Below are 13,265 nucleotides of genomic sequence, written 5' to 3' on the forward strand. Positions count from 1 at the left end.
AAACTTCAAATTTAGAAGAGAGGGATCTAAATACAAAAAAAAGTGGAGTGATGACATTCCTAATTTTTTTTCACATGTAAATTCCTTTTTTTTTTTTTTTTTAACAATGCTCATCCCATTTGTAATTTTCCGTTCAACATGTTCTTCCCTCTGGGTGGAAAGACATGAGGATTAAAAACTCTGTTCTTTTTTTCCCCAAGAATGTAGCTATGAAGCTAATAGAATGTAGCTATTATTAAGCTACATATCTGTCATATGGTAATCACTTAATAAAAGTGAGTGCTACTGATGTTGATGATGATGATTTATTATATTTCCTATATCCCTAACTTCTTTTTCATCTCTTTTCTCATCACCAATTATCTCATTCTTTTAATGAAATGTTGATACAGAACTAAATGTTGCTCATGCCAGCTTGTGAGAATGCATATTAATTACTTAACAGCTTGACATTCATGTGCATTTTAGCTTCAAAGAGAAAGCACAGAAAGTAAAATATGAATTTTTCTGTAGTCTGTACTAAAGAACAAAGTAATTACAATCATTTTCTAATATAAAGATGGTTTACTCAATTTCGTATTTTAATTAAGAAAAGAAAGCAATATTATTTACCCATTAATATTAGTGATTTTTTAAAAGAAAATCTTTTGCATATAATTAATTTTATTATACTATTAGACATATTATCTTCATCTCATTTAATTAACTGCTCTTGCCCTTTCTGTTTCTTTCTGTTTTATAGGTTCAAGCAATTCTGAGAAGAAACTGGAATCAATATAAAATCCAATTTGGAAACAACTTTTCCCACTCAGATACTCTCCGTAGTGCATCTTACACAGTTTCAACAATTAGTGACGGTACAGGTTACAGTCATGACTGTCTAAGCGAACACTTAAATGGAAAAAGCATCCACGATACTGAAAACGTGGTCATAAAACCGGAAAAGTTATACGATTGATAATAGAGGGTGTATTGCTGAACTATTTTTTGCCACTCCTAACTCAAGGACTTGGATCCATGACTTTACAACCACAAGACTTGAGTATTAGATGAATTATTTGAAGGTGACAAAGAAAACCCTCATGAATTCAGTAGTCTGTTGATAAATGTTTCACACTAGCTCCATGGGGGAAAATTGTCTTCATCTATGATTTTTGCCAGTTTTTATGTTGTAAATACTCCCACCATGACTTATTTCCAGCTATCAACTTAACATCACTGCATGTGGAACTGGGTAAAGATGAGCACATTCTATTCCTGTAGGTTGGTTTGCGCCACCTCCAGGACACTACTGCATGAATCCACAAATAGTTATAAAAGTTCATAGAAACGGTGGGCACAGTTCCACTCCTGTTGCCTAAAGAGGCCTAGTGAAGGCTTATAGATTTAGAGGGAAAATGACTTTTCATTTATTTTTAAAATCTTTTTCCCAAGTTCATTGCTGCAGTTGATTTTTTACCCAGAAATTGTTCTAGCTCTTTTGTTTTTATTTTTTAAAATGGACCTGATAATTAATTATTCCTCTTTGCTTACTGTCTTCTCCCTAGAAAAAATATTGAGCAGAATTGCTGTTGGCTACGTATTTGCTGATTCATCACAGTTATACCCTTTGTCATATGCTTTTTTGAGACTTGATGAATAATATATATGACATGCAATCCTGCTTTGGTATCATTAGGGAGACATCTTGGTTGATACTACAAAACATGTTGTCAACAACTTTCCCATCTTACTACACAAATGGGAAGGAATTCATGTCCATGTACCTGTAAATAGAAACCTTGCCCCTTCCATTTCTACTATATGGACAAATTAGCAATTATTTTACATGAAGGAAATCAGTGAAGGGTTTATTATTTCCTCAAAAGTTTGTACAAATTGTGAAAAATGAGCTTGTAAATACTCTATCATTCTGTTTTATAGCCTCAAATATATACAATCTACCTAATTTTTAAAACAAATGCTTAATGTAACAAAGTATGCATGCTAATATCTGATACTGTCTCTGGGCTAATTTTATAATAAAATAGAATCTGGAATTCTATACTTGTTAAATATTTTAAAGACAACCAGATGTCAGCATCAGAAGTTTGAGAACTAGGTTTGAGAAATATCTATGATAAGATATAAAATATTTATTTAAAAATCCCTCAAGGCCATTGTTTTATTGAATATATTTGCTTTGGTGATTCAAATCTTAATAATAGATATGTTTGACATATTTTTCCTTTTATTTTGACGATGAATTTTCATTCTAATCCAGAAAATTTAAATGCCTTCTGTAACAAATGCCTGTTTGTTACTCTTTGGGTTTTTATCCCATTAAAAATGTTACTTTTCTGACTTACTATAAGATAGTTTTGGAAATACTCCAGTCTGTTTTTTAAAAGTAGACAAATATATATCATATAAAATGTTTTAATATTTTAATAGAGCTAGTATATATGATGATATAATACAATGAAAGACCTGAATGTAACAGTGGGTAAGAATTTTTGTTGGAACATTTATGGAATAATGAAATTAAGATGAAAGAAATCTTCCCTAATCAATTAAAGTGATATTTAAATGGGATTCGTTTTCCCTAATGTTATTTTCCACTGAAATTTCTGAAATTCATTAAGTCAATTTGGGCAGGAGAATTCATTATTTTTCTTTTTTGTGTGTGGTGTGTCAATCTGCTTAAAATAGATTAGACTAATGACATAGTCATCACAGGTTTTTTCTTAAGCTGTAAATAAACAGTAAGTTCAGAAGGCCTCTGAAATTGTCCAGGAAAATCATCGAAATTAATAAGAATTAACTTATTAAAAGGCCTGATCAATGGATTTATGATTTATCTATGCACATGTAAAAGCTGTGTTGTTAGTCTCAGATTTATGGATTTCAAAATAAGTTGTCATAAAAAGGTATGCAGGCTGTTCTGGACTTTCTAATGCTAAATAATATAATTCCTTTAAATAAACTTACGTTTAGCTATTTATTATTCAAAGACACAGATTCAAGTCCTTTGCTGGCACTGTTCATATGTTTCAGCATTCTACCAGACAAACTATCAAGTCTCAACCATAAATGACAATAGAAAATGTCAAATTATCAGCAAGCGTCATATTAAAAATACATGGTAACTTTCAAGTATTTTTACTGTGCTTTTATCATATTCGGTTTAGATCAGATTTCCTTTTTGGCCAGGATTTATCTATTGTACCACCTTTAGGCGTAGACAGTCCACGATTAATCAGTGTTAGTTTTGTACCCATATATTTTTGGAAGTAATATTTTTAAGTATTAGACTTCTCTAAAGCTGAAGTACTAATAATTAAGATCTCCTTTGTATTTTACTTATGAAGAAAAAGTAAAATATATAATTTTTAAAAACAAACTGCTTTGGTATCTAAAAGCTTACTGGGGAATTTCTAACTTTTAAAATGTAAATCTGCTACTTTTCTGCAAGTACTTGCAAAAGTCATGTTAATTTTAAAAAATTCTAGTCTGTCATTTTTTTAAATTCTAAATTTATTTAGCGTGTCTATCCATAGAATATGCATTCTGGCATTTAGTGTGTGTTCTAATGTAATCCAATGTACATAGAAGTAGTGGTAGCTGTGGTGCTGTATTTATTGCTTGATAACAGTTTTACAATGTGAACTTATTTTAATTTTCACTGGTTTTAATATGCTAATAAAAACTATCATTTCTTTTATTTCTAAAACATACCCAAGATATTCGGTTCAATTAACTCATGTTATGCCTACTTAATGTATATCTCTATATTTTGATTGTATGAAAATATTAAAGTTATGAGCTAAAGTTGATTTTCACTCATGCTTACTGGAGTGCTGAGTAATCTAAATTATAATGATTTTTAATTCTTTACAGCAACCAGTGAAACACTTAAAATTGATGAGTATATCTCAGTCATCCTCTTTGAAGTCTTCCATAATCCTATAAATCATTCTATAAAGCAATTTGTTTTGTAAGCTAGAAAATTCTAAATAAACTACAATGTATGCAAATTCCTTCTTAGACTGAAAGAAAGGAAAAGATGCCCAGGGATAAGAAAATGCAGAGATTTGTCTCCTTTCTCCACTATGCTCCATTGGAATAGTTTTGTATTGAATAATAGAAAGGAAAAGAACTCTTTAAGTATACCGTTCACTCATTTCAAGTTGTTCTTAGTGTATTATATTAGTGTTGTCGCCACAGTCAGTTTTAGTACATTTTCATGACCTCAGGAGTTAACCACCTGTCCTCGCCATCACTTCTCTCATCCTGTCCCTGCTGTCACCTGAGCCCCAAGAACACGAACCTACTTTTTTTCTCAGTAGACGTCCCTATTCTGACTTTCATATGAATGGAATCATATGGAATATGGTGTTTTGTGACTGACTTTTTTCACCTGTAATATTTTCAGGGTTCATCATGTTTTAAATTGTCTCATCATTACATTCCTTTCTTTGCCTGAATTATTAAACTGTATGGATTTACCAAATTTTGTTTATCCATCTGTCTGTTGTGTTTTTCTGATCTTTTGGCTATTATGAATAATGCTATTATAAATATTTATGTAAATTTTACTTGGTTATAGTTCCAGAAGTAAAAATGTTGGGTCATACGTTAAATGTGTCTGAGGTCTATCAGACTGCTTTCCAAATCAACTGGATCATTTCACATTCCCAGTGGAAATGTTTGAGGGTTCCTTTTTCTCCACGTACTCCCCAAAACTTGTTATTATCTATCTTTTCTACTTTATTCATCCTAGAGAGTGTGAAATGGTATCCTGTGGTTTTAATTTGCATTTATTTGATGGCTAATGATGTTGAACACCGTTTCATATTTTTATTGGCCATTTGTATATGTTGAGGGGGAGAAACATTCAAACAGTTTGTCCATTTTAAATTGGAATTTTGTCTTTTTATTATTGAACCGAAGGACTTCTTCATGTATTCCAGATACAGGTCCCTATCAGATATACAATTTGCAAAGCTTTTCTCTTATTTTGTGGGTCATAGTGTCACTTTTTTAACGGTGCTCTTCATAACACAGAAGTCTATAATCTATAATCTCAGTTTATCTATAGCTTATTTTGGTTCTTGGGCTTTCATTTTCTTATCTGAAATTCCTTCGCCAAGTTGAAGATCATAAAGATCTACTTAGTTTCTCCAAAGGGGTTTATAGTTTTTGCTCTTATGTTTAGGTCTTTGATCCATTTTGAGTTAATTTTTGTATACTGTGTGAGTTGTTGTTCAGTCACTAAGTCGTGTCTGACTCTATGTGACCCCGTGGACTGCACCATGCCAGGCTCCTCTGTCCTCTGCTATCTCCCAGATTTTACTCAAATTCCTGTTCACTGAGTCCATGATGCTATCTAACCGTCTCATCCTCTGTCACCCCCTTCCCCTCCTTACTTCAATCTTTCCCAGCAACAGGGTCTTTTCCAAGGAGTCTGCTCTTTCCATCAGGTGGCCAAAGTACTGGGGCTTCAGATATCAGTCCTTCAACGAATATTCAAGATTGATTTCCTTTAGGATTTGCTGGTTTGATCTCCTCGCAGTCCAGTGGACTCTCAAGAGTCTTCAACATCACAATTCAAAAGCATCAATTCTTTGGTATTCAGCCTTCTTTATGGTCCAACTCCCACATACATGACTAATGGAAAAACCATAGTTTTGACTAGATGGACCTCTGTTGGCAAAGTGATGTCTCTGATTTTTAATACAATGTTTATCAAAGATTTCCTTCCAAGGAGCAAGCATCTTTTAATTTCATGGCCGCAGTCAACATCAACAGTGATTTTGGAGCCCAAGAAAAGAAAATCTGCCACTGCTTCACGTTTCGCCTTCTATTTGCCATGAAGTGATGGTACTGGATGCCATGATCTTAGTTTTCTAAATGTTGAGTTTCAAGCCAGCTTTTTCATTCTCCTCTTTCACCCTCATCAAGAGGCTCTTTAGTGTCTCTTCACTTTCTGACATCAGAGTGGTATCATCTGCGTATTTGTAGTTGTTTATATTTCTCCCAGCAATTTTGATTCCAGCCTGTGGTTCATCCAGTCTGGCATTTTGCATGATGTACTCTGCTTATAAGTTAAATGAGTAGGGTGACAATATATAGGCTTGTCATACTTCTTTCCCAATGTTGAACCCAGTCAGTTGTTCCATGTAAGGTTTGAACCATTATTTCTTGACCTGCATTAAGGTTTCTCAGAAGACAGGTAAAGTAGTCTAGTGTTTCCATTTCTTTAACAATTTTCCATAGTTTATTGTGATCCACAGAGTCAAAGACTTTTGTGTAGTCAATGAAGTGGAAGTAGATGTTTTTCTAGAATTCCCTTTCTTTTTCTATGGTCCAGTGGATGTTGGCAATTTGATTTCTGATTCCTCTGCTTTTTCTGAACCTAGCTTGTATATATGGAAGTTCTTGGTTCATGTACTGCTGAACCCTAGCATGAAGGATTTTGAGCATAACTTTACTAGCATATGAAATGAGCACAGTTGTACAATAGCTGGAACACTGCTTACAATTGCCCTTCTCTGGGATTGGGATGAAAACTGACTTTTTCCAGTCCTATGGCCACAGTTGAGTTTTCCAAATTTGCTGTCATATTGAGGGCAGCACTTTAACAGCATCATGTTTTAGAATTTGAAATAGTTCAGCAAGAATTCTATCACCTCCACTAGCTTCATTCATAGTGATGCTTCCTTAAAGCCCGCTTGACTTCAGACTCCAGGATGTCTGGCTCTAGGTGAGTGATCACACCATCATGCTTATCTGGGTCATGAAGAACTTTTTTTGTATAGTTCTTCTGTGTATTCACGCCACCTCTTCTTAATATCTTCCGCTTCTGTTAGGTCCATACCATTTCTGTCCTTTATTGTGCCCTTCTTTGCATGAAATGTTCCCTTGGTAGCTCTAATATTCTTGAAGCAATCTCTAGTCTTTCCCATTCTATTGTTTTCCTCTGTTTCTTTATACTGATCATTGAGGAACACTTTCTTATCTCTCTCTGCTATTCTTTGGGACTCTGCATTCAGATGGTTATATCTTTCCTTTTCTCCTTTGCCTTTAGTTTTAATGTCTAGTATAATATTATCAACCACTTTTCATAGTTCTTTGGGCAGTTTCTACCAGATCTAATCCCTTGAAGCTATTCATCATGTCCACTGTATAACCATGGGCTTCCCTGGAAGCTCAGCTGGTAAAGAATCTGCCTGCAATGCATGAGACCTGGTTCAATTCTTGGGTAGGGAAGCTCCACTAGAGAAGGGTTATGCTACCCACTCCAGTATTCTTGTGCTTCCCAGGTGGCTCACATGGTAAGGAATCCACCTGCAATGAGGGAGACCTGGGTTCCATCCCTGGGTTGGGAAGATCCCCTGGAGGAAAGCATGGTAACCCACCCCAGTATTCTTGCCTGGAGAATCCCCATGGACAGAGGAGCCTGGCAGGCTACAGTCCATGGAGTTGCAAAGAGTCAGACATGATTGAGCAGCTAAGCACAGCACTGTATAATCATAAGGGATTTAATTTAGTCCTAGTGGTTTTTATCTACTTTCTTCAATTTAAGCCTGAACTTTGAATACGGCTGATGATCTGAGGCACAGTCAGCTCCAGGTGTTGTTTTGGCTGGCTGCATAGAGCTTCTCTATCTTCAGTTGCAAAGAATGTAATCAATCTGTTTTCAGTATTGACCATTTAGTGATGTCCACGTGCAGAGTCATCTCTTGTATTGTTAGAAAAGGGTGTTTGCCATGTCCAGTGTGTTCTCTTGACAAAACTTAGCACAGTGTGAGATAAGAGGCCAAACCTATTCTTTTGCACGTAGCTATCCATTTATGCCAGGCTTCCCCAGCTCAGATAGTAAAGAATCTGCCTTCAATATAGGAGACCCAGGTTCAGTCCCTCAGTTGGAAAGATCCCCTGGAGAAGGGAATGGCTACCCAGTCCAGTATTCTTGTCTGGAGAATTCCATAGACAGAGGAACCCAGTGGACTGCAATCCATGGGTCGCAGAGTCAGATGTGACTAAGTGACTAACACTTTCACTTTTCGGCCTTTTGTCCCAGAAATATTTGTTAAAAATTATTTTTCTACATGGAAGAATATCTTTGTCTACAAGGATGAATCTGGAGTAGGGGACTGCAACCCATTCCAGTATTCTTTTCTAGAAAATTCCATTGACAGAGGAACCTGGCAAGCTATAGTCCATGAGAGAGAGTCAAAGACAACAGAGCGCACATAGATTCACAAGAATGAAACAATATTTAGAAATCTGTTACCTTAATACACCATATTAATAGCATTAAGGAGAAAAAATCTAATAATTATCTTCAAGATAGTGCAGAAGCATTTGACAAAATTCAATAAGATACTTGATTTTAAAATTCAAAATAAATAAGAAATTTATATATAACACTTCATTTACATGACAAAAGATGCCTCAGCCTCCAAATGATTATCATGTCAATGGAAAAATATTGGAAGCTTTGTCCCTAGAATCAGGATCAGGATGTAAATCTTTGCATATCACCACCATTATTTAGTATCCAGCTAGATGAACCAGCCAATGTAACTGGACAATGCAAAACAAGATAAAACTAAACAAAAAGGAGGTTAAAAAATATAGAAGGGTGCAGAATACTATCAAAATTTTCTAATGATAGTTATGGACATACCTGGAATGCTAAACAGTAAGAGAATTCAGAAATGCAGAAACATACAAAGCAAATGTGCACAGTCAATATTTTTTGTAAATACATATAACAACCAGATAAAAGATTCAGTGGGGAAAAAAGGAGCAAATGCCATTTGTTATGGCATCAAGGGAAGCAAAATATATAAGAACAAATAAAACAATAAATAAGTGAAATAGGTTTTGAATATTACTAACGGTCACGACAGAGGGTAACAGTTCATGGAAAGACACCACGTTCTCGAATAGGAGAAACATCTTAAAGATGTCGTTTGGCCCCTAAATAAATTATACAGTATTTATGATCCAAATAAAAATAGTAGATACTTATTTTGAAACCAGATGTCCTAATTCTAAATTTCATTTACAGTCAACACTTAGTATTATTGGAGGATCAGTTCCAGGGCACTCCTCCTCCCTGCTGATACCAAAACCTACGGACACTCAAGTCCCTTATATAAAATAACATAATATTTATATAAGACCTATATATATGTTTATATATACAATATTTATATTTTTATAATTTTATAATTATAAATTATTGTATTTATTTTATATTTTATATTTATATAATTTAAAGTTTATAATATATATAACACTATATATATGTTAAATCATGTCTGGATTACTTTTAATATCAAATAAAATGTAAATACTACATATAGTAAATACAATGTAAATGCTGTGTAAATAGTTGCCAGGTAGGTGACAAATTCAAGTTTTGCTTTTCAGGACTTTCTAGAAGTCTTTCTATTCAAGGTTGGTTTCCGTTCTGCAGATACAGAAACCTCAGATACAGAAGGATGACTTTAGAGTAAAAGTAAATAGTCATGAAGTTTCTAAATAGCAGGGCTTAGGAGATAAGCCCCGACAGATATATAACCCAATAATTAAAACAGTGGTAAGAGTACATGGTGAGAAGGACAGAGACTAGGAGGAGGAGAAATGTGTATGCAGAGCATTCTTTAAAGCAGAAATAGTAATCGGAACGGGGAGTACAATGCTCATTGCAGCATTATGTACAATAGCCTTGTCATGGAAGATATCTAGATGTCCATCAACAGATCAACGGATAAAGAAGTTGCGGTATGTTTATACAATAGAGTAATACTCAGTCTTTAAAAGGAACAAATCCAAATCAGTTCTATTAGGGCAGGTGATCCTAGAGTCCGTTATATAGTGAAGTAAATCAGAAAGAGAAAAATAAATATATTAACACATAAATACGGAATCTAGAAAAAAATGGCACTGATGAACCTATTTGCAGGGCAGAAATGGAGATGCAGACAGAAAATACCTTGTGGACATAACAGGGGAGGGAGAGAGTGGGACAACTTGAGAGAGTAGCAGTGAAGCATATGCACGACCATGGCGAGTAAGCAGCTAGTGGGAAGCTTTGGGATAGCACGGGATGCTCATTCTGGTACCCTGTGACTACCTAGAGGGGTGGGATGGGATATTCCAATTAAATATATTTGGAGGGGATGGAATTCCAGTTGAGCTATTTCAAACCTTAAAGATGATGCTGTGAAAGTGTTGTCCTCAATATGCCAGCCAATCTGGAAGACACAGCAGTAGCCACAGGACTGGAAAAGGTCAGTTTTCATTCCAATCTCAAAGAAAGGCAATGCCAAACAAGTTTCAAACTACTGCACAACTGCACTCATCTCACTTGCTAGCAAAGTCATGCCCAAAATTCTCCAAGCCAGTCTTCAACAGTATGTGAGCCATGAACTTCCAGATGTTCAAGCTGGATTTAGAAAAGGCAGAAGAACCAGAGATCAAATTGCCAGCATCTGTTGGATCATTGAAAAAGCAAGAGAGTTCCAGAAAAACATCTACTTCTGCTTTATTGACTATTTCAAACATTTTGACTGTGCGGATCATAACTGTGGAAAACTGTTAAAGAGATGGGAACACCAGACCACCTGACCTGCCTCTTGAGAAATCTGTATGCAGGTCAGGAAACACAGTTAGACCTAGACATGGAACAACAGACTGCTTTCAAATCAGGAAAGGAGTACATCAAGGCTGTATATTGTCACCCTGCTTATTTAACTTATATGCAGAGTACATCATGAGAAACACCAGGCTGGATGAAGCACAAGCTGGAGTCAAGATTGCCGGGAGAAATATCAATGACCTCAGGTATGCAAACGTCACCACCCTTATGGCAGAAAGCGAAGAGGAACTAAAGAGCCTCTTGATGAAAATGAAAGAGGAGAGTGGAAAAAGTTGGCTTAACACTCAACATTCAGAAAACTAAGATCATGGCATCTGGTCCCATCACTTCATGGCAAATAGATGGGGAAACAATGGAAACAGTGACAGTTTATTTTGAGGGGCTCCAAAATCACTGCAGATGGTGACTGCAGCCACGAAATTAAAAGACACCTGCTCCTTGGAAGAAAAGCTATGACCAACCTAGACAACATATTTAAAAGCAGAGACACTACTTTACCAACAAAGGTCCGTCTAGTCAAAGCTATGATTTTTTCAGTAGTCATGTATGGATGTGAGAGCTGGACTATAAAGAAAACTGAGTGCTGAAGAATTGATGATTTTGAATGGTGATGGTGGAGAATACTCTTGAGAGTCCCTTGGACTGTGGGGAAATCCAACCAGTCTATCCTAAACAAAATCAGTCCTGAATATTCATTGAAAGGACTGATGCTGAAGCTGAAACTCCAATACTTTGGCCACCTGATGCAAAGGACCGACTCATTGGAAATGACCTTGATGCTGGGGAAGATTGAAGGCGGGAGGAGAAGGGGCTGACAGAGGATGAGATGGTTTCATGGCATCACCGACTCAATGGACATGAATTTGAGTAGGCTCCGGGAGTTGATGATGTACCAGGAAGTCTGGAGAGCTTCAGTCCATGAGGTCACAAAGAGTCGGATATGACCAAGTGACTGAACTGAACATATATATAAAAGAAAAAAAGAATGGGGAGTGGAATGACATCATCACCCAGAGAACCATTGATTCCTGTCCTTTCTCATTTTCTCTTCTTTGGAAATGTGCTGCCAGGAAAAGAAACAGGCGTTGTTGGTAATGGTTGCTCTCTTAGCCTTAAAACAGCAAACACATTGAAACTATCACCTGTTTAGTGTAAAAGTCTGTGGGAAAAAAAGCCATCTTCCTCGTTAATTTTCGCATGGAGTAAAATGTGTGATGCCAGTTAAAGTTATAGCTAATAACTGTAACTTACAGTTATTAGCATATAATTTCTGATTTCATAGAATCACGGACACCAAACTATACCTGTGGATGACCTAGGAGTACTTAACCTTCCACATATATCCTTAGCTTACATTTTGAGCAAAATTTCAGTGGATATTATATTGTTTCTAAATTCTACCTATGTTTTCTTCTCTAAGACCCCAGCTAGCAGGCATTTCTCTGGCCTTCTGAGAGCTAAACGCTATCATCATACAATTTTTTTTTTAAGGTATTTCTTACATAGTTTTGCCATTTCAATTTCTGTTACACTTTTAACTTTCCTCTGACCTTTTTTCTCCTTACCTTATCTCAGTCTATATATTATATTCCATCTATTAGTTTCTGAAATTTTCTGAAAACACATTTATATACATAATCCCCAGTCTCTTATTGTTTATCCCATGTCTTAGTTCACTCACTTTTCATAACAAAAATGCGATAGGTTGGGCAGTTTCTTCAACAGAAATTTACTTCTCCCAATTTCGGAGGATGGAAAGCCCAGTTTCAAGATTCCAGCAAGGTGCCAAGATTACACTTTCATCCTGAGGCCTCTTCTCTTAAATTGTAGGCAGCTGCCATCTGGCTGTGTGCTCAAATGACCTCTTCTTTGGGAGACTGAGCTACCTGGTGTCTCTTCTCATAGGGACACTAATCCTAATCTTCAGGGCCCCACCTTTATGATCTCATTTAAACTTAATTCAGTAAAGAATCTGCCTGCAATGCAGGAGATCTCTGTTTGATCCCTGGGTTGGAAAGTTTCCCTAGGGAAGGGATGGCTACCCACTCCAGCATTCTTACCTGGAGAACTCCTTGGACAGAAGAGCCTGGGGGGCTACAGTCCATGGGATTCCAAAGAGTCGGATACCACTGAGGACTAACACTTTCATTTTTTTCAATTTTTCACTTCCTTAGAGGCACCGTCTCCAAATGTAGCCCCACTGGGGGTTAGTGCTTCAACATGTGAATTTGAAGGACACAAAGATTCAGTGCATAACACCCCATTATTTCATTACAAGTTCTCTGTCTATAACACATTACCTCATAATAAGGCAGACAAAACATAACAACAAAACTAACATTGCATTCCTCCTACAAATCAGATAATGTCCCCTTTTCTGTAATGAGTTTTGCAAAAACTGTCATTGTTTAAGTCTATTTCCTGTCAGTTACTGATGGCTATCTTCTTGATCTTCTTCGTGAGACAAACTGTTTCCTCACAAGCTTCAAAATTTTCTTTCCTTTAAGGTTCATTTTGGTTGCTTTACACTTTTATTTCTTTGTATTCATGTAATAAATGCAACCAGTCACTTTTCTCCTTTGGCTTCTGTGTCTGGGAAGCTTACCCA

General features: G+C 35.9%; 1 protein-coding gene across 13 annotated transcripts in view; it reads left to right on the forward strand.

Moving 5' to 3' along the window:
• The window catches only part of CALCRL (calcitonin receptor like receptor), a 126,297-nt gene extending 121,805 nt beyond the window's left edge, over positions 1-4,492 (forward strand). For all 13 annotated transcript variants that reach the window (XM_042243643.1, XM_060409656.1, XM_042243644.1 and 10 more), the window contains one exon: positions 743-4,492. In XM_042243643.1, the coding sequence (XP_042099577.1) occupies positions 743-958 (216 nt within the window). In that variant the 3' untranslated portion in view covers positions 959-4,492. The remainder of the gene's footprint in view (positions 1-742) is intronic.
• Positions 4,493-13,265: the final 8,773 nt, after the last annotated feature.

This window comes from Ovis aries, chromosome 2 (genome assembly GCF_016772045.2).
Source record: "Ovis aries strain OAR_USU_Benz2616 breed Rambouillet chromosome 2, ARS-UI_Ramb_v3.0, whole genome shotgun sequence".
In the NCBI taxonomy this organism is placed as follows: domain Eukaryota; kingdom Metazoa; phylum Chordata; class Mammalia; order Artiodactyla; family Bovidae; genus Ovis; species Ovis aries.